Below are 20,401 nucleotides of genomic sequence, written 5' to 3'. Positions count from 1 at the left end.
GACCCTTGACCTGACCAACACTGCCAACTACCGACCCATCTCTACCCTCCCTTTCATCTTCAAATTACTAGCGGGGGTCTACTCCTGACTCATGCACTTTCTCTCTGACAACTCACTCCTTGACCCCCTGCAGTCTGATTTCTGCCCCCTCCACTTGACCGAAACCGCTCTCACAAAAGTGTCCAACGACCTGATGATGGCGAAGTCGAGGGGCGACTACTCCCAACTAATCCTCCTTGACCTCTCTGCTGCATTTGATACTGTCGACCGTGACCTCCTTCTCACTATGCTCTGCTCTATCAGCCTTAAGTACACTGCTCTCTCCTGGTTCTCCTCCTACCTCTCTGACCGCTCTTTCAGTGTCTCCTTCGCTGGTTCTATCTACTCTCCACTTCCTCTCACTGCTGAGGTCCCCCAGAGCTCGGTTCTTGGTCCCAGCTCCCCTTCTCTTCTCTATCTATACAGCCCCAATCAGACAAAGCATCCGCAGATTTGGCCTCCAACATCACCTCTATGCTGATGACACCCAGCTATACACCTCTTCCCATGACATATCTGCACCCTATCTCCAAAACATCCCCGACTGTTTATCTGCTGTCTCTAACACCTTGTCCTCCCTTTTTCTCAAACTTGACCTCTCAAAACTGACCTAATTTTCCACCTTCTACCTCCCCCCAATATCTCCATATCAGTAGCTATCACTACCATAACCCCCAGACAGAACCTCGCTGCCTTCAGGTCACATTGGACTCGGACCTCTCCTCTCCCCCCACATGAACCTCAGGAATATTGCAGCCGTTCCTCACCACGGACAAGCTAAAGACACTGGTTGTTGCCCTCATCCATTCCAGACGCGATTATTGCAATTCACTGCTAATTGGCCAGCCCTGTAACAGACTCTCCCCTCTCTAATCCCTACTAAATGCGGCAGCCAGACTCATTTTCCTATCCAGCCGCTTCTCGGACGCCTCTGCACTATGCAAGTCGCTGCGCTGGCTGCCCATGAACAATAGAACTCAATTCAAACTCATCACCCTCACTCGTAGAGCTCTCTATGGTGCCACGCCACCGTACATCGCTTCCCTTCCGTCCATACATCCCCCACCCCACACAGTCCGATCAGCTAACACAGACTAAACACCCCTCTAATCCGGACCTCACTTGCTCACCTCCAGGACTTCACCAGAGCAGTACCCATCCTCTGGAACGCTCTACCCCAAGACATCCAGACAATCCCCAATGCACAGAATTTCCAAAATGCCCTAAAGACTCACTTTTCAAAGAAACATACCAACTCTCCTGATTTAGTTATTCCGCCCTCAAATTACGCCCACCATGTACACTCCCTGACCCCATAGCTCCTGTGTCACCCCACCCCATTCTGATTCAGCCCCCCCATTCATCAAAAGCGCTGTGGAATAAGTGGGCGCTATACAAATAAAAATTATTATTATTTGGGGCCCCCAGGGGCCTCTGCTTCATACCAACATGTAGTTAATCCATGTCTTCCTATTCATGTACACTATTGTCATAGTGGTACTAGGATATGGCGCTGGGTCCTACAGATCCACATAAGGATTCTGCTGGGTGGAAGTGTAATAAGGAGAACTGCTTGAGCCAGGTTCCCATCCGCCGGGCCATCCAGCTCTTTCTGTAAGGCTTCTGATGCCATAACTGACCCCGTAGTTTGCTGTGGGGCAATCCAAGGCATGCAGCACAGCAGTTTTATTGTTGGATGCCTCCCCACAGCGGAAACAAACACATTGCATGCTGTCCAGCTCAGTCTGGCTATAGATGTCAGACCACAATGCATGTGAACCCAGCCTGAAGCCTCCTTTACACGACCGTATGCGTTTTTACATTCGCCTGTACGCAGCACATAAACGCATTAAAGACTTTTTGACACGATCGATCCCAAATCTTAATTAGCATATTAAAGCCGTTCACACGTTTCAAAACAAATCCACAATTGCGCTCATAATACTGCATTTTTAATGCAGGTTACTAAGCTGCCAGGAGGGGGAAAAAAGTTGTGACATCATCAGCTTGCTTGCCTGTTCTGTTACTGCGCCAAAATATGCAGTTCAAACGCAGGCAAACGCGCACAAAATGCATAAAAATGCAGCGCTACACGCAGTAAGTACTCTGTAAGTTGTAGCTTCTCAAGCGTTGCAAACTGCCGTATATACAGCGCACTCAGCTCGCACTCCACAGGAGGAACCTGTTTCAGCACCACGGACAGCACTGGCCGGGCACATGTGACGCCTCAGGCAGGACTGGTCATTCCTTTTAGACATACTTGTGGAAGGTTTGTAATTTTGGCAACACGGTGAGGTGCTATAAGGTCTCTTTCACACGGGCGACAGCGATATCTCCACGAGAAAATGGCAGCGATATCGCATCTGCGCAATATCGCTGCGTCTTCTCAACTTCGTGTTGCTACAAAGTTGCGCATGGCGCTACAAAGTTGTGCAACTTTGTAGCACTCTTTTGTCAGGACTTTTTTTGGGGGGGGTGGGGGGGTGGGGGGAGGGCTTGCAATATATGCCCTACCCTGAAAATAAGCCTTGGCTGTATTCTAAGAAAAAAAAAAAAAAAACACAATCCATCACCCATCAGGCACTGTCTGCTCCGCCGCACGTCTCCTCTGCAGCTCCCACAGACTTGCTTGTAGTTTTCGGTCAGTGTTTCCTGGTTTGGAGGTTCAAAATACCCGCCTCCAGGAAGCGCTGGCTGTGATTAGTTCTTGAGCGTCGCGGCTCAGCCAATCACTGCAGTGCTGAATGAACTAATCACAGCCATCGCTTTGAATGGCTGTGATTGGTTCATCAAGCGCTGGCTCTGATTGGAAGCCATGAATTCAATGTAAGCCATGTGTGCAGAATCTGCAGGAAAATGGAGCATGCTGCGATTTTTCCTCCGCGAGCGGAAACCGCAATTGGTTTTCGCTTGTTTGCATGAAGAATCATGTTTGCATTGCATGCTATGGGTGGTATTTGCTGCAGAATCTGGAGGCGGTCGTTCGCTCTGGTTTCCGCAATTCAAATCTGCCCGTGCGCAGGCGGCCTGACTGGGGTAAATAGTCTAGGAAAAAAAGAGAAAATTGGGTGATGCAACAGTGAGTAAAAACGCAAAATTATGAAACCAACGATTTTCAATGGTTTCCTTCTCACCTGCGATATTTTCACGCTCGCGATGTTGTGAGAACAAAAAGCCGTGACATGCCCTATCTTCCTGCGATGCGCGATTTTAGTTTTTTATCTCCTCTGTTTCCCTATGGAACCTTCGTTTTATCGCATCGCAAAGCACATACTTGCGCTGTGTTTCGATTTTAACATTAGAAAGTCCCACTGACTTTCGCAATAGAAAAACACGCGATTTTATTGTAGGCGGCAGCGATGCAGTATAAGGCTGCATTCACACGAACGTATATCGGCTCGGGTTTCACGCCGAGCCGATATACGTTGTCCTCGTGTGCAGGGGGGGGGGGGGAGGATGGAAGAGCCAGAAGCAGGAACTGCGGCTCCCGCCCCCTCTCTGCCTCCTCTCCGCCCCTCTGCACTATTTGCAATGAGAAGAGGCGGGACGGGGGCGGGGCTAAAGTCCGGGAATTAGCCCCACCCCTGTCCCGCCTCTCCCCATTGCAAATAGTGCAGAGGGGCGGAGAGGAGGCAGAGAGGGGGCGGGAGCTCAGTTCCTGCTCCTGCGCTCTTCCAGCCTCCCCCCCCCTGCACACGAGGACAACGTATATCGGCTCGGCGTGAAACCCGAGCCAATATACGTTCGTGTGAATCCAGCCTTAGGCTGGATTCAGACCACCATATATCGGCCGATATACGGCGTCCCTCTCTGCAGGGGGAGGAGGCTGAAAGAGTCGGGAGCAGTGCTCTGAGCTCCCGCCCCCTCTCTGCCTCCTCTCGGCCCCTCTGCACTATTTGCAATGAGAGGAGGTGGGACAGGGGCGGGGCTAAATTCCATGAATTTTTGAGCAATACGTTTTTTACATTAGAAAGTCCTATTGACATTTGCGTTAAAAAAACTCAGCGATATCGCATGAAAAAAGCGCAAGAAAAATGTAAGTGTGGAAGAGACTTCAAACGATCACGAAATATTACGGATATGTGAACGAACCCATTGAATCAGTGGGTTCTATTCCCTACATAGTGCGCACGCAAATACGCCTGTGTGAAGCCGGCCTGAGGAAAACCTGTCTGGCCATCCCCCCTCCCTTGTAATTAGTGCATTCAGAGCAGTCGCACCTATTGCTAACGAGTGCATGAAGTGAAGCCAGCAGCCCTGCAATCTGTATAGGTAAATGTGTCATGACGAAAAGCTCAATGAGTGTGCAGCGCCATAGGAGGCCGTGTGTACGACGTCTTACTGCAGCGCTCCTACCCGTATCTGAGAGAAGCGACAGCTCAGCTGTGAAGCAGTAAGCCATGAAAGCCTGTAGGACAAACCCGCTGGACCTCAGCGCCACACGGGGGGCTTCATCCCTGCAGCCCTGTTCACACCACGCAGCACTGCATCTGTTTTTATGAGAACAAGTATAAAGACGAGCACTAAAGCAGATTGTCAAAGTGAGTCACGATTACCCCAAACTGTGCTGTGTGACCAAGACATAAGAAGGGGGTACAAACTTCTGCAGCCGCTGTGTCGTTATCCCAATGTATCTGAAAGAGAAACAATGGAGCAACTTTGCAAGTTGTTTCAATCATATCCCAGTGTTTAGTGTACGCAGCTCCTGTGCAAAGCAATGTATGTCCATGGTAGAGACTACAAACCTGTGCAGTTGGATCCCTCCGCTTACAGGTGGAGCTGCACTCACATTGTATTACAGGGGCCAGACACAGAACGGCTGCCTTAGGGTGCGGTCACACAAGCGTAGGCGTATTTACGCTCGCACGTTCGCAGTGTATAATCGCCGGAAAGAACGTTTTTCGGCGATCACGACCAGAGCTAGAAAGCGTATTATCGTTTGTTCCTACTTTGCAAACTATCTTTTCGGCCATCGAATATGCGTTGGCCCGTATTTCGGTCGCGTATGTTCCGGTTTTTTTTGGGTTGCCGTTTTTACGCGCCGTAAAATCGCCCGTGCGAACGAATACATTCGAAACCATTGCCTCAGATGGTCACGTATATACGATTGGGCGCAAAAACGTGCCGTTTATGCGCTCGTGTGAACGCACCCTTAGATTGCAGATTTTGCTGCCTTTTTAAATGCAGACTTTCTTGTGTTTTAGGCCTCATTCACACGAGCGTCTTTACGTGGCTAAATGTCCTTCTGAAATTCGCGACCATCTGAAGCATTGGATTACAACGCATTCCATCAGATGGGCGATATTAGTTGCGCAAAGTCGACTGGCAAGAAAAATAGCACATCTGCGGACGAATTTGGCAGCCAATTTTACATGTGGCCAAAGAGGATAGGTCTTGCCCTACCTTTAGGCCGCAATTAGCCAGCATCTCCCATAGGCTTCTATGGGAGCTGACAACAAAAAGGGAAGAGGTGGGGGGAGTTTAGCAGCAGCTAGCGCTGCTAAACTATGTCAGCAGGAGTCAATTGAAGGATTTATGCTGCCCGAAGGAATTCCGGGCTGCACGCCACACCTGGGTGCGGGAATGCGTGAGAAAACACGAGATTTACCCGCGACGTGGTCATGGCTTTTCTTATTTACGCATTTTTTAGCCGTGATGCAGCCAGCAGAAAAACGCATCACCCTTATGAAAGAGGCCTTATTCTGTGGACTTTAACTGCAGAATTACATCTCCTGTATGTTAGAAATCTGCAACAGCAGCTCTACAAGACGTCCTTTACTCCCAGCAGAAAGCTTTTCCGCAGCTGAATTGAATCTTGTGGTTTTGAAGTAAGGACGCACGGATTTTAACAGCGGAATTCAAGCCCCATAGGGATAACATTGGGGCGCAGACATGTCCGTGCGGACTAATTCCATCCCGTGTTTAAGAGCTTATTCAGACGACCGTATACGGCGTCCCTCTCTGCAGGGGGGGAGGATGGAAGAGCCAGGAGCAGGAACTGAGCTCCCGCCCCCTCCCTGCCTCCTCTCCACCCCTCGGCACTATTTGCAATGGGGGGGCGGAGCTAAGTCCCACGAGGGAATTTGCGTAGCTAAGTTACACGCGCAAAAAAAACCCCATGACTATTAGAACCAATGGTCTCCAATGGAAACGTTCAGATGAAGGAATTTTAGGACATCAGGGCTGAAATTCAGCAACTGCGCAAAAATATCGGTCCTGACCTATCTGTGGTGTCCTAAGTGCTGTAGTGTCCATAGACTCCTATGGGAGCTGGAAAGTAAGAGATGAGGAATGAGTTCTGCTGCACCGCTAAATCCAGAAGCACTGTGTCCCTGCAGGGGTGAGGGTACTTCCTGGGGCTTCCCTTCACCCCTTGGGACTCCCTTCATCTCAATGGAGCTGAAGGGAGTTTAAAATCTATACTGCACCATAGAAAATTGGAATCCTCATAAATAAAAAGAGTTGCTACTAAAAAAAAGCCCTTTATTATCTGATCCACTCTAGTTAGTGCCTATGAAAGGATGTAATATCCCTTTAAATGAGCGGTGGAAGGATTCCCCAGCAGTGGGGATTCCCTCCAGTCCTGCTCAGATGAAAGGAAGCCCTGGAAAGATGAAGGGATTCTCCAGGGGTTCCCTTCATCGCTGAGGACTAACAGGAGCTCACAGCGGGACCTTTAAAACTTGCTGTTCAGCCGAACAAGGGACTTCGAGGCTCCTGTGGTGATCTCTCTCGTCCCCGAACTCCTAAACAGCAGCGCCTTTTTTCAGTCGCTCATCAGTGTTGTAATGCTGATACAGCACTGGACTTCTGTACAGAAAAATGATCGCGATGTTTTGCACAACTAATTTTTGCGCAATTAGGTTCCTTATGCGAACAAGTCGTAAGGCCAGATTCACACCCGCTTGGGCCCACAGTTTTTTTTTACTGTACTTTTTGGGCACGTAAATAGTGTGCGCAAAAAAAAACACGCAACGATCCTCGCAGCCATTGAGAGATGTGCAACCGAATTATACACTCAAAATAGGCGCCCGTGAACGAAGCCGTTGAAATCAATGGCTTCTATTTTCTGCATATTGCCCTAAAGCGACCGGCTGGTCCTAAACAAACAAAGAGGGCCGCACCACTTCTCCCACCCCCTTACATGCCCTGAGTGCATTGGTAGTCTACAATACTACATGCTGCTTTGATTGGTCAGCACTGCTCACATGAGTCGCATTGCCCAATCAGAGCAGTGCGCAGGGCCGTAGACTCCCGCTGCGTACTAATACACAGCAGTCAGATAAGCGCTGCGGCCTTTTTCATTTGTCCGGAAGGTCTCTTTCATTATTTTCGATAGATATAAAGAAATTGTCTCTCTTCTCCGCCCGTAGTCCTTGCGTGAACCCGGCCGGCGAGCCGGCGGACGTATCTCCCTGCCGCACATGTTTGTAAAGGAGCCGCCTGCACAGATGACAAAAACAAATAGATTTAGTCGTTTACATAAATATTTTACAGTCTACTGATAGAAGCGAAACTCTCTAATGGCCGGATGGATAAATGAAAGCAATGGTCTATGCCGGCCAAACATTACCTTGTAATTATGGAAATTAAGGATTTAGGGGGGAAACCGGAATGAAGCAATTGGGAAAATCCAGGAGCTTAATGTCCCTCATCTAATTAGTACATTTTTTAAGACGAGCATTTCTAATGAATTTATTTTCATAAATTAAGCAGCCGGCAGAATATACATTTATTTTCTCCGTTTTTTCGGTTTCTTGCATGTTTGCTTTGAAGAACATTTTTTTTTTGGAGAGAGAAGAGCGGACGGTCTGCAGCCGAGAGTCATTTTACATCTTGTGTGACGCGGCCGAATTGTCGTACTAATGTCTACACGGACTTCTAATGTCCGAGAGCCACTTCTCAGCGGCGTCCCTTGGAAGAGCCGCGATGAAGCGTAAGGGGGTTCTTGGGATACAACTAGTTCTGTGTTGTGGCTTTGGGTGCTTTTAGACGAGCCACTTTATCGTTTGAGCGAGAGAATGACGTCGCCGCTAGCGCGTTCGCACGTGCAGTCAGTTTATACAGGCAGACACATGATTGGCGCGTTCAGATCAGAATCGGTCAGTCGTTCACATCCGCTGTTTAAGTGACGGAGAACGAGCGCTGGTTAAATGAACGACAAGCGAACGAGCCGATGATGGTGAAACGGAGCGACAAGTGAAAAGCGAACAATGATTGTTCGAACGATAATCGTTCCGTCTAAAAGAACCTTTATGGCGGCTTAACATGACCGGAAGCGTATTTATGCGTGATGATCGCTGTGTTTTTGTGAGCGCCTGTGTGTATGTTATGGTATGGTGCACACGTCTTGCATATTTGCGTGCGCAAAAAAAAAAACACGCAAGCAGGTGCCCTTTGATTTCCATGGCCAATTAAGTTTAATTTGGGCTAATTGGTGCATATTGTGCACCAAAATAGGCCATGATGCGACTTTTCTTTTTTTTTTTGTACGAGGCCTCTTTCACACACGCGCGTGAAAAACTTGCTATTAGAACCAATGGTTTCCTATGGGAACGTTCAGATGCTTTTTGCGCGTCTAAAATTCCTTCATCTGGTTCAATCACAGCCATTCATCGAGCACTGGCTGTGATTGGCTAAGTGTCAGCCAATCACAGTCAGCACTTCCAGGAGGTGGAGATTTTAGAATCCCCGGCCAGAAGAGAAGATGATCAGTGCCAGGGACCCGGGGAGAAGATGCGGCCGGGCTGACAGCGCGGGACAGGTGATGTAGCCTGCAGTTAGGGCTTAAGTTATTGCTATGACAGTAAAATCTTGGTATTTTCCGCAGCGCTTTCAGGTAATTATTATTTATTACCCCCCACCAAGCTGGGTTCTCATTTTACCGACCTCAGAAGGATGGAAGGCTGAGTCAACCTTGAGCCGGGCTACCTGACTCATGCGGGGATTGAACTTGCAACCTTCAGGTCGTAGGCGAGAGCTTACACTCTGCACCACACGAGGCTCACAGTAGGATTTCCTACTGTCAAAGTTGCATCGCACCGCATGAGAACCGCGTTTTCATGCGATGTAGCAGAGAGTAGGGCTCCATAGGGAAACATGGGCTACAGAACCTCATGAGTCGCTGGCATATCGCCGGACCCGTGGTTTTTGTGTTGGGTTGTCGCATGCTACATAATATCGCATGTGTGAAATAAGCCATAGGAAAGCATGGGCTTATCATACATGCGATTTGTAGCATTGCTACAAAATCGAGCGACTTTTGTCACCCGTGTGAACAAGGCCTTAATGACATTGGCTGGATGTCTGTAGTCATGGTCTGGCTGGAGAATAAATTTGGAAACAATCAGACACCTCCCTGACGGTATTACATGATGGATAAGTATCTGCCTGTATTTCTCAGCATTGAGGACACTATTAATCCTGACCAAATTCCCAAATCTATTTGCTGAAATGCAGCCCCAAACTTGCAATGAACCTCCATCATGCTTCACTGCTGTCTGCAGACACTCATTACACCACTCTCCACCATGCTTCCGTTGCTGCAGACACTCATTATTGTACTGCTCTCCACCATGGTTCACTGAAGCCTGCAGGCACTCATTATTGTACCACTCTTCACCGTGCTTCACTGTTCCCTGCAGACACTCATTATTGTACCGCTCTCCATCATGCTTCACTGCTGCCTGCAGACACTCATTATTGTACTACCCTGCACCATGCTTCACTGTTGCCTGCAGACACTTATTATTGTCCCACTCTCCACTGCTGTCTGCAGACACTCATTGTTGTACCACTCTTCACCATGCTTTACTGTTCCTTGCAGACACTTATTATTGTACCGCTATCCATCATGCTTCACTGCTGCCTGCAGACACTCGTTATTGTACTGCTCTGCCCCATGCTTCACTGCTGCCTGCAGACACTTACTATTGAACTCCTCTCCACCATGCTTCACTGCTGCCCACAGACACCCATTATTGTACCGCTATCCACCATGCTTCACTGCTGCCTGCAGACACTTATTATTGTACCACTCTCCACCATGCTTCACTGCTGCCTTCACTCATTATTATACCACTCACCACCATGCTTCACTGCTGCCTGCACACATTATTATACCACTCTTCTCCATGCTTCACTGCTGCCTTCAGATACTCATTATTGTATCGCTATCGATCATGCTTCACTGTTCCATGCAGACACTCATTATTGTATCGCTCTCCATCATGCTTCACTATTGTCTACAGGCACTCATTATTGTACTGCTCTCCACCGTGCTTCACTACTGTCTACAGAAACTCATTATTATACTGCTCTCCACCATGCTTCACTACTGTCTACGGAAACTCATTATTATACCGCTCTTCACCATGTTTCACTGTTGCCTGCAGACACTCATTATTGTACCGCTCTCAGCTCTGCTTCAGTGTTGGCTACAGCAACTCATTATTGTACCACCCTTCACTGTTGCCTGCAGACACTCAATTGTACTGCTCTCCACCATGCTTCTCTGCTGCTTGCAGGCACTTATTATTGTACTGCTCTCTGCCATGCTTCACTGTTAACTGCATTCATTAGAGTATCGCTCTCCAGCCCTTCAGAGAACAAACTGCCTTCTGTTACAGACAAATATTTCACATTTTGACATCAGTCCAGAGCACCTGCTGCCATTTTGTTTTTTGCACCCCACTTCCTATATTTTCTTGCATAGTTGAGTCATTCGGCCTTATTTCTACTTTTTAATGTATGCATTTCTGGCCATAATTCTTCCATGAAGATCCCTTCTGGCCAGACTTCTCTGAACAGTAGATGGTAGTACCCAGGTCCCACTGGTTTCTTGCAGTTCTGAGCTGATGGCACTGCTAGACATCTTCTGATTTAAAAGGGAAGCGCGCACAATGTGCCTTTCATCTATTGCAATAAGTTTCCTAGGTTGCCCACTGCATCTACACTCCTCAACGTTGCCCGTTTCTTTGTGCGTCTTCAAAAGTGCTTGAATAACACATCTTGAAACTCCAGTCTGCTTTGAAATCTTTGCCTGGAAGAGACCTTGCTGAAGCACTAGAAGTACTTTGTGTGTTGTTGCTGTGCTGAGTTTTGCCGTGGTGTATGACCTGTGACAGTCTTCCACAATCACGTTTGCAACAGTTAGCTCGTTTCTCACCAAGTTTTAGGCCTCCTACATAGCGGTTTCAGTTAATGACAGGGTTTGAGGGTGCATTCACACGAACGTATATCGGCTCGGTTTTCACGCCGAGCCGATATACGTTGTCCTCGTGTGCAGGGGGGGGAGGATGTAAGAGCCAGGAGCAGGAACTGAGCTCCCGCCCCATCTCTGCCTCCTCTCCGCCCCTCTGCACTATTTGCAATGGGGAGAGGCGAGACGGGGGCGGGGCTAATTTGCGGCCCTTAGCCCCGCCCCGTCCCGCCTCCTCTCATTGCAAATAATGGAGGGGCGGAGAGGAGGCAGAGAGGGGGCGGGAGCCTCAGTTCCTGCCCCTGGCTCTTCCATCCTCCCCCCCCCCCCCGCACACGAGAACAACGTATATCGGCTCGGCGTGAAAACCGAGCACCCCATTAATTTGCTTTCGATTTCTCTCGTTCGTTCATTTGGAATGGTTTATTTTTGCCAACTATTAACATTTCTATTTGTGGAAGCATTCTTACTTTGCAGCACTTTTCCACACCTGCTTAAAACTTTTGCGCAGTACTGCATGTCCACGTGACATCCGTATGCATCGCGTGTCTTTTTTTCTGTGCAAGTTTTCTTTTTCTTGTATGTAAAAAGCCCCCAATTTTTCCCTGTAGAATTGCTTAGCAAAGTTCAGCGAAGAACAGAGGGCACACAGATATCCCGAGTGTGGCTCACCTATTGACTATTGTCCAAGATATTGGAAAAGAATAGAACATGCTCAGATTTATTTTCTTTTTTGCACAGTCTGTGTAAAAAAAAAAAAAAAAAAGCATGTCTGTATAACCCCCTCACTATAATGGGTCCGCGTTCTGTCCATGTGCAGTCAATTGTAAATACAGACAGCATACGGACTTGAAAATCGCTCTCATGAATACGGCATAATGCTTCTTTCACATGAGTGGATATCGGCCGGCCTTTTCACGAATTGGATTCCAATGCATCAGATCCCATGGGCGTATTTGTGAGACGTAAAAATGCCCAGCCGGCCAATATAGCGCCGAGCGTTTTTAGGTCGGACCCAAAACATAGTTCTGGAACTATGTTTTGGGCCGGAATAAGTCATCCGCTGCATGGGTTCCTATGGGAGCCCATGGCAGCGGCTGTAAGTGGGAGGGAGTTTAGCAGCGTGACTGCTAAACTCCCTCCCTCTGTTCTCCTCCCTTCCCCCGTGCAGGTTCACCTGTCTTCTTCGCCGCTCGTTCTGTGCAATGGGAAGGGATGGGCTGGCAGAGCCAAGCGCTGGTCCGCCCCGACTCCTGCCATTGATGCTATGGACACGGGGCGAGATGGGGCAGAGCTAAGCGCCTGTCCTCTCCCCACCCCTTGGCCATAGCCATGAATGGGGCAGACTGGTGTGTAGCTCCGCCCCTATCTCACCTCCTCCCATTGCACAGAACGAGCGGGGAGGTGAGCCTGCGATGGGGAGGGAGGGGAAACGGGCGATGGCCTGGTGAGCTCAGCACATTTGTGCTGAGGTCACTAGGCCATCTAAAGGGGGGGGGCACAAACGCTTGATTTGAGCGCCCGTTCACCAAATTTTTCTCAACCGACGTAGTGTATATCGGCCGGCTGTATAAACGGACGGCAGATATGCGCTTGTGGAAAGAAGCTTCTTATTGAAATTGGCTTCTTATTAAAATTGGGCTTAATGTGTGTGTAAAAGTGAGTACAATTAGATTATGAAATAGTCACTGTCATTATGTAAGTAACCAAAAATAAGTAAATAACATTTTCAATAAAAGTCCATTAAAAAAATCATAATTTATAAATCCGACTAAATCAAATTTTTGCAAACGGTTCTTTGTATTGAGAGCGCCACCAATTTACAAACAGGGTTGTCATGATTTAATCAATCAGCGTAAAAATGTAATATCCAGAGCATTTTTCATTTTTTTTTTCACGTAATTGCAGTTTTCTGTTAAAAAGAAAACATAAAAATCTGTACAATTTAAAAAAGGATCCATAAAATACAGCAAATTATGCAAATAAGTTAACATAACCATTAGGGGAAAAATATCTTTATTACAATAATTTTTCTTTAAAGGTCCTTAAAACAAGTCTTCCATGTAGAAGGCGGCTGGATGGTTTATCTCTTTCCTTGGCGTTTTTAATTTAATGCATAATTAAACTGGTTTGCAAACTTTTCGTGTCGCCTCTGATCCATTTGGTTCATTGCGCTTATCACTCTTTTTACTGATCCCCTGCAAGAAAAAAAATACAAAAAAAATTAGGCAAAAATAACAGACATCACAGCTTCTTCTACCTTTCCTGTCAGAGGGCTTATAGGTATGCAGAAAGGGAGAAAAAATAGGAGGCGGTATCATTAATTACTGATCGTTCCTCCTGCACTGATGAGGCAGAACAAATTAGACGTGTTAACTAAATTAAGTACCGCAATACAAATAGTTTTAATTCAACAAGGTTTTAATAACAGGAGTAAACAAATTGAACTCCGGCTTTAATGTGCGCACTCCACCTTTGTCATTATTCTTTACCACCGACCTTACAAGATAAATGGCAGCCATCCAAGGAGGACTCTTATTAGACAAAGGCGAGGCATCCTTGTTATCCACATTGTGCTGGTGATTTGACTCTATAGATGCCCTGTCTCGATTCAATTTAGTAGTGTCTTCCTTATACACCGCGGCTATTGATTTTGGGTACATAAATTATTTATACATAGTGCCTGGGTACGAAATGTGCTACCCAGTTGATGGATATGGTTACGTCCATTCACCGATCGGTCCTAAGATTAAAACCATTGCCAACTATTGCGTAGTTCGAGCTTGAGCCACCAAGGCAGCTGTGACCTGTTGAGGTATGGACTCCACAAGGCCTCTGAAGGTGTTCGTAGTAGATCCTTTATATCCTATGGTATTTGGTAGCTCCAGGGATCAAACTGGGTTGTCTATCTCATCGCACAGATGGTCAACTGGATTAAGATCTGCGGCATTTGGAGGAGAAGTCATCAGCTTGAACTTTTTCTCATGTTCCTCAGACCAGTCCTGAACAGATATTGCAGTGTGGCCGGGCACATTATTCTGCGGAAAGAGGGAGCTGCCTTTAGGGAATACTGTTGCCATAAAAGGGGGGCATTGGTCTATACAATGATTAGGTAGTAGCATGTGTTACATCCACATAAATGCCAGGACTCAAGTACCCAAGAGAACCTTGCCCAGAGGATTACACGGCCTCCGCTGTCTTGTCTTCCTCCCATAGTGCATTCTGGTGCCATCTCTTCCTCAGGTAAGTGATGCATGTGCACCCAGTAGTCAAATTGATGTGAAGGAAAACTTGATTCATTAGACCAAGTTGCTATCTTAAATCACTCCATGGTCCAGTTTTGATGCTCACATGTCCACTGTAGTGTCTTTCAAAGGTGGAATGGGGTCATTATGGGTCCTCTAACCAGTCTACAGCTACACAACCCCACTGTACTACAAAATATGGTGTGTGATCTTTCTATCAAAGCTGTGGAGCGGCACACTGCCCCCACTGCTGGTGTGATGGTCTGGGGGGGGGGGGGGGGGGCGGGGCATCACATACAACAGTCAGTCACCCCTAGCAGTGGTATGAGGGACAAGAACAGCTCAGTGATATGTTCAGGACATCCTGCAGCCACATGTTGCCTCTTATGACAGAGCTTCCAAAAGGCATTTTCCATTAGGAAACGCCAAGTTTCCCAGGAATGCCTCTGACAGGTTGCCACATTTTCTTGGCCTGCTCTGTAGGCAGATTTATCACTGATTGAACATTTATGAGACTCCCTGGGACGCCAGCGTCGGCAGCCTACAAGTGTGGAGGATCTAGAGACCCAGCAGCAGTTCTAGGCAAACGTGCTTCAGGATGCCATATGAAACCTGTATGCCTCCATGCCCCTACGTATCTCATCATGTATCCAGGCTAGAGGCGGCCCAGCAGGGTACTAGAGCTTACTCTGAATTACAGTTTTCTGGAATAAACTTACACTTTTGCTCAAATATTGTAATCACTTACACATATCATTCACACAGAGAAAGTTTCATCGAATTCCAACTCCTTCTTGGTGCATTATTTTTTTTGTCTATGAGTTTATATCCACCCCTGAAAGGTGCTATCGTTACAAGATAATCAGTGATAGTCACTGACTGGTGAAGTGAGTAAGTGTTTTGGCTGATGGGGTGCTTCATAGACTCTGATCTACCGTATGGTATTTTATCATTCATGGACTACATCCATAGCTGTGTAATGGCAATATGGGAATTTGCTTGAACGGGCAACATCATCACGGATGATCTCTTTAAAATCTGACCTATCATAGCAGGTCTTGCTACCGGGATGGTGCAGTTTATAGATTTGTATTCGGCAGCAGCTACTCCAGAGGAAAACCTATTAAATTCAGCATTTCAATTGAATGTCTGACCTCCAATAGTGGATGGAATAGGTCCACGAGTGCAAAATCGACTTAAAAAAAAAAAAGATTTGAGGCTCTCCATGCTGAGTCGTAAAGAGAGGCCGGTCTTGTGTTTAGGACCCCCTACATGATGTACAAATGCCCTATGGAGATGGCACGGTGTGCAGGCATAGAAAGAGCATAAATCCTGGGGTCAAAGACCTGAGCATCGGAGTTCTACTCTATTCACCTTCAATAGCTAAAGTAAAGATTCAGATGCTCAGTCATGGAATCCATATGGGATCTTCAGTCATGTCATATTCTGCTCGTTTCTTACTTAAAGCAGACTACTGCAGTGCTGGCCCCTTCTTGGAATCAGTACATGGTACTATATATTGCCATGCCACAATTTCTACTCCATTCACTTCCAAAGTAAACATTCTGTTGGATCTTTCTTGGAATCTGTATGTAGTATATACACTGCACAATCGCTGCATTAGGAACACCTACTCAAAAATGGGTCGGTCCACCTTTTTGGGTGATCAAGGCTTCCAGATGTCGGGAAACAGATTCCACAAGGTGGCAAACATCCTACGTTACTCAACTCGCCCCATGTCCGCTGCAGCAGCTCCATCAGTTGGTGCATATTTTGGAAATAAGTGGAAGCAGCCCTTTACAGCATATCCCACACACATTTAATGGGGTTACAACCTGAAGAGTTTGGGTCCAAGGAAGTGTGGAAAATACACTGTACTGTTCCTCCAACCACTTCCTAGTGATCTGCGATAAATGACACAGAGCGTTGTCCTGTTGAAAGATAGCACTGTGGTTGGAGAAGACTTCCTGAAGATATGGGTGCAGGTGCCGAGAATGTTCACCATTTTAAAATTTCACAGGAAAATGGAGAAAGTCCAGTGTTGGGTTAAAAGCTTTTAGTCTTTATTAAACAATCCAGACAAACATGAAGGAACAGAGAGCATGTGCCATCTCATGCTTTGTTCCTTCATGTCTATCTGGATTGTTTAATAATGTTGGGGTTTCCAGACAGTCCTTGGGTGGGAGCTATTGCAGAGGAGCTGGTTTCTGGTTTGCATTCAAAAACTGTGGTATGATGACCAATAGTTCTAGGCCCTTGCCAGGAAAATGCTCCCAAGACCATGACACCACTGATCTGGCCAGTTGAACCCTAATGGAACACCCATGGGATACAGCTTCATGCTGTTCATGCCAGATATGGGCCCGGTATTCTGTATGGTTCAGCAGGAAAGGGAATCATCTCTCCAGATGACCTTCTGCCATATATCCAAGGTCCACATACATCTTTCCTTGTTAGAGATGCCACCATGTCATCAAAAGGTACTCTTGTCAGTCTTCGGCTTTTGAAGAGGCAAGGTCCGTTGTATGGTTATTGTGGAAATTTGTCTAACTTACTTGCTGTTGTACTGCTGGGTCAGTTGGTTCACTGCAGAATTTCATTGCCAAGATACCAGATGTGCCTTCTCATGCTCGCCTCTAGAATCAATGACGCATGGCCCGTCGCTGTGTGATCTTCTGTCGGATGTCTTCCATGGTTCAACCAGCCTTGGTACACTCCTGATACTGTGGTTTGGGAACAGCCAACAAGTGCTACCATTTCAGAAATGCTGGCACCACACCTCCGGGCACCAACAATCTGCCAGCGGTCCAAGTCACCACATATACCCATGATTGCCAAATATTGCCTTCTACTGCCCAGAGGAAAGGTCAGCACAATACCTTAGAGCAGATCGTGAGGCAGCCATCATGTGATACCATATTACTCATCACAATGGGTCACGTGCTAGTCGTTCTTAAGGCAGTGATCCTTCAGTGTACAGACAGGTCATTTTCTACACCTTTCGCACCAAAGTAAAAATTCTGATCCTTATTTTTTGGAATCCATTTGTGATAGTTAGACACGTGTCAGTTTTTTTCTCCATTGCCACCCAAAGTCGAAGTAATATTTCTCTGTATGCAGCATGCAGTCATGTGTTTTCTACTCTGTTCACACCCAAAGTAAGAGTAAAAATTCTTCTGCTATCTTCTTGGAATCTGCATCTGACCTAACAGTAGGGTGCTAACTGGGTACTGGTCACCTGAGTGAACTGCTCTGATTTTGAATGCAACGTTCGATGTGGATAGATAACAGATGAATAAAAACCAGTACAAGATCAGTAAAGTACAGGCTTGATGATCATTATCAATGATGTAGAACATGGACATGTATGTGCCAGATGCTGCCTGAGAAATGATGTGGGGATCAGAACTGCGCCCGGACGCGGCCGTGTCAGCCTTCCGCAGCAGAACATCTTATTTACAACAACTGTGAATTACTTGTCAGAGTTTCCACAGCTGGATGCATCATTTCCCTCCAATTCCCCCGAGCTAATTAAATCTGGTTTGTTCTCAGGGAAAGGGCGCTGTTAATTGATGTCTGGTGCACTCCTATAGATGTCCATCCACATGCTAATTAAGACCTGTTGCCGTCATATAATTTGTGTTGTGATAGCAGCTGTCAGACGCCATGTTTTATGATGTGTACTGAGGTATGGCGCGGCAGTTTGTGTACGGGGGATTGCAGTCAACATAATATTCTCATCATGTCGACAAAATGAAATTAACATGAGACTATTAGAAAAGTTGTCTGGAAGTGAAGAGTAAAATAGTGATTGTCACCTTTACCTGTTACTGGTCGTATTCTGCTCCCTCTCCATTACTCACACATTTCTTATATAAGTACAAGAATCCCAACCATCTGATATGTTCAGGGCTCTTCAAAATGTAACATTATTGGAAATTCTGAACTATGACATTATACAGTTGCAATTAAAATTATTTAACCTCTATTGATAATTGGGTTTATTTGCCAAACTTACAAGCTTTCAGCCGTTTGGAAAGAAAACGATCAAATAAGAACCACTTCATTAACTCAATGCAACTCATATGATAGTATATATATAGTACTGATAGTATTCTTTTCAGCTGGTTTCCCGCTGGCAGTTGTCCGCGGGAAACCAGCTGAAAGCTCTGAGAACAATGCAGCTGTTTGCATATACAAAACAGCTGCATTGTTCCTGGAACTATTGCGGCAGTATCCCGCTCTGCCTGCATTAACTCTTTAGTAGCTAATTAGCTACTTAGAGTTATGCAAAGAGGATCGCTAATAACTGTGACTCTAACGGTCGTTTGAGCGAATTTTGAACGATCATCGCTGCGGTAAATGGGCCTTAACTGTATTACAGGAAGTCTTATGACTGCAGTGGCCAATCCCCGCTGCTAAATGAGATGCTAGTATGGAGCAAACATTACCGCAGTGGTTATAGACTTCCTGTGAACTTCACTTATGCAGTGACTAGCAGAGATCAGCAGCGCAGGAACAGAATAATTTGATTATACTTCGTTAGTAATTAGAAAAAATACCCTGGTACTGAAGTGTTTTTTGTTTTTTTTTATTGGTGGGGGAGGGGCACTTAATTTTACAGCAGTGATGCCAAGAAATACTTCCTCATGAATATTTTCCATCATGTTATTTTTTTTTTTATAGTCACCAGCTTCTAACACATTCATCTCACATGACATCTCATGTTTCTTCACATTAATGCCAAAACAGAAGTTATAACAAGGGGGGGGGGGGGGGGGGGTCAAAAACTGACAGTTCCTTCTTCATCACTGCCAACCATGCCTGACTGTGTGGCCACACTGATCATACTCCATCCAGTGCTCTCATCTCTTCTGATAAATATGTAGGGCAGAAACATATTTAAAGGGATAGTGTTAACATTTAAGGTCTGCGCCCATCCACAGGACAGTTAATTAGAAGGTGATCGGTTGCTCACCAATCATGAGCGATAGTCGAGCGAGCATACACGCTGCCGCTTCATTCATTTCAATATTAGTGCTCGAAAGAGCCGAGTACAAACACTCAAATCTCCAGCAGCTCCATGGAAATCAATTGTGTGTCAGTGAGCAAGCTTGACTGCTGCTGTTTATATGGGGTGCTTTAGGACCCCTATTCTCACGATTGGTGGTGGTCTCAGCGGTTGGACCTCCACTGATCCATCTAGTGGGCAGGGGATCACTTTAAATCTTAGCATAACCCCCATAACTTTCCTTTTCAAGCTACAGCTATAGCCGAGTTGAATTTGGAGCTCCCTAATAGTAAATGCTCAAAGATAGGATAATGCAGTCTTACAAGGTTGTACCAAGGTAGACATCCATCCATAGGCATTGTGATAAAAAAGTGTAAGAAGTGGGGGGGTCTCATAATCCTGAGAATGAGGGTCCCGTGTCCCCCTATTCTAGTCGCTGCAGGCTCACTACACCTATCCACAGTGTGGAGGACATAGAAGTGGTGGCTCCATTCATTTCAAAGGGCCTGATGGAAATGAATGGAGTGGCACCACACATGTGCGATCGCTGCTCCATTCAATCTCCAGTAAGCCCGCAGTGAGAAGGAGGGGAAGACATGGCACCCCTGTTCTGTGAATCTATGGGTGTCTCACCTGTGGATAGGTGATAAAAATCAATCTTTGTAAACCACTTTAAATAAAAGTGCCGATAACAAATCATAACGTCTCAGTGGGTTGGGCCAAATTTCCAACTACACCCCACTACATCTATAGACACAAAGCTCCATAACTCTTTTCCGAGTGACCTAAGGCTTTCTAATTTCTCTAGAAGTACAATTTCCTGGGAATGCAAGTACTTGTAGTTCTTTCATCCAAGCCATTTCCATATTCTAAGTAACAGGTTTGTCCACTATGGACAATCCCTTT

The 20,401-nt window shown here is 46.4% G+C and overlaps 1 protein-coding gene across 1 annotated transcript in view; it reads right to left on the bottom strand.

Moving 5' to 3' along the window:
- Window positions 1-13,066: 13,066 nt before the first annotated feature.
- UVSSA (UV stimulated scaffold protein A) overlaps window positions 13,067-20,401 on the bottom strand; it is an 89,665-nt gene continuing 82,330 nt past the window's right edge. The window contains exon 14 of the mRNA XM_066573010.1: window positions 13,067-13,437. Within this exon, the coding sequence (XP_066429107.1) occupies window positions 13,344-13,437 (94 nt within the window). The 3' untranslated portion in view covers window positions 13,067-13,343. The remainder of the gene's footprint in view (window positions 13,438-20,401) is intronic.

Source organism: Eleutherodactylus coqui, chromosome 7, assembly GCF_035609145.1.
Source record: "Eleutherodactylus coqui strain aEleCoq1 chromosome 7, aEleCoq1.hap1, whole genome shotgun sequence".
NCBI classification, from domain to species: Eukaryota; Metazoa; Chordata; class Amphibia; order Anura; family Eleutherodactylidae; genus Eleutherodactylus; species Eleutherodactylus coqui.
The sequence above is the reverse complement of the archived record's forward strand: the minus strand, read 5'-3'. Positions and strand labels throughout refer to the sequence as shown.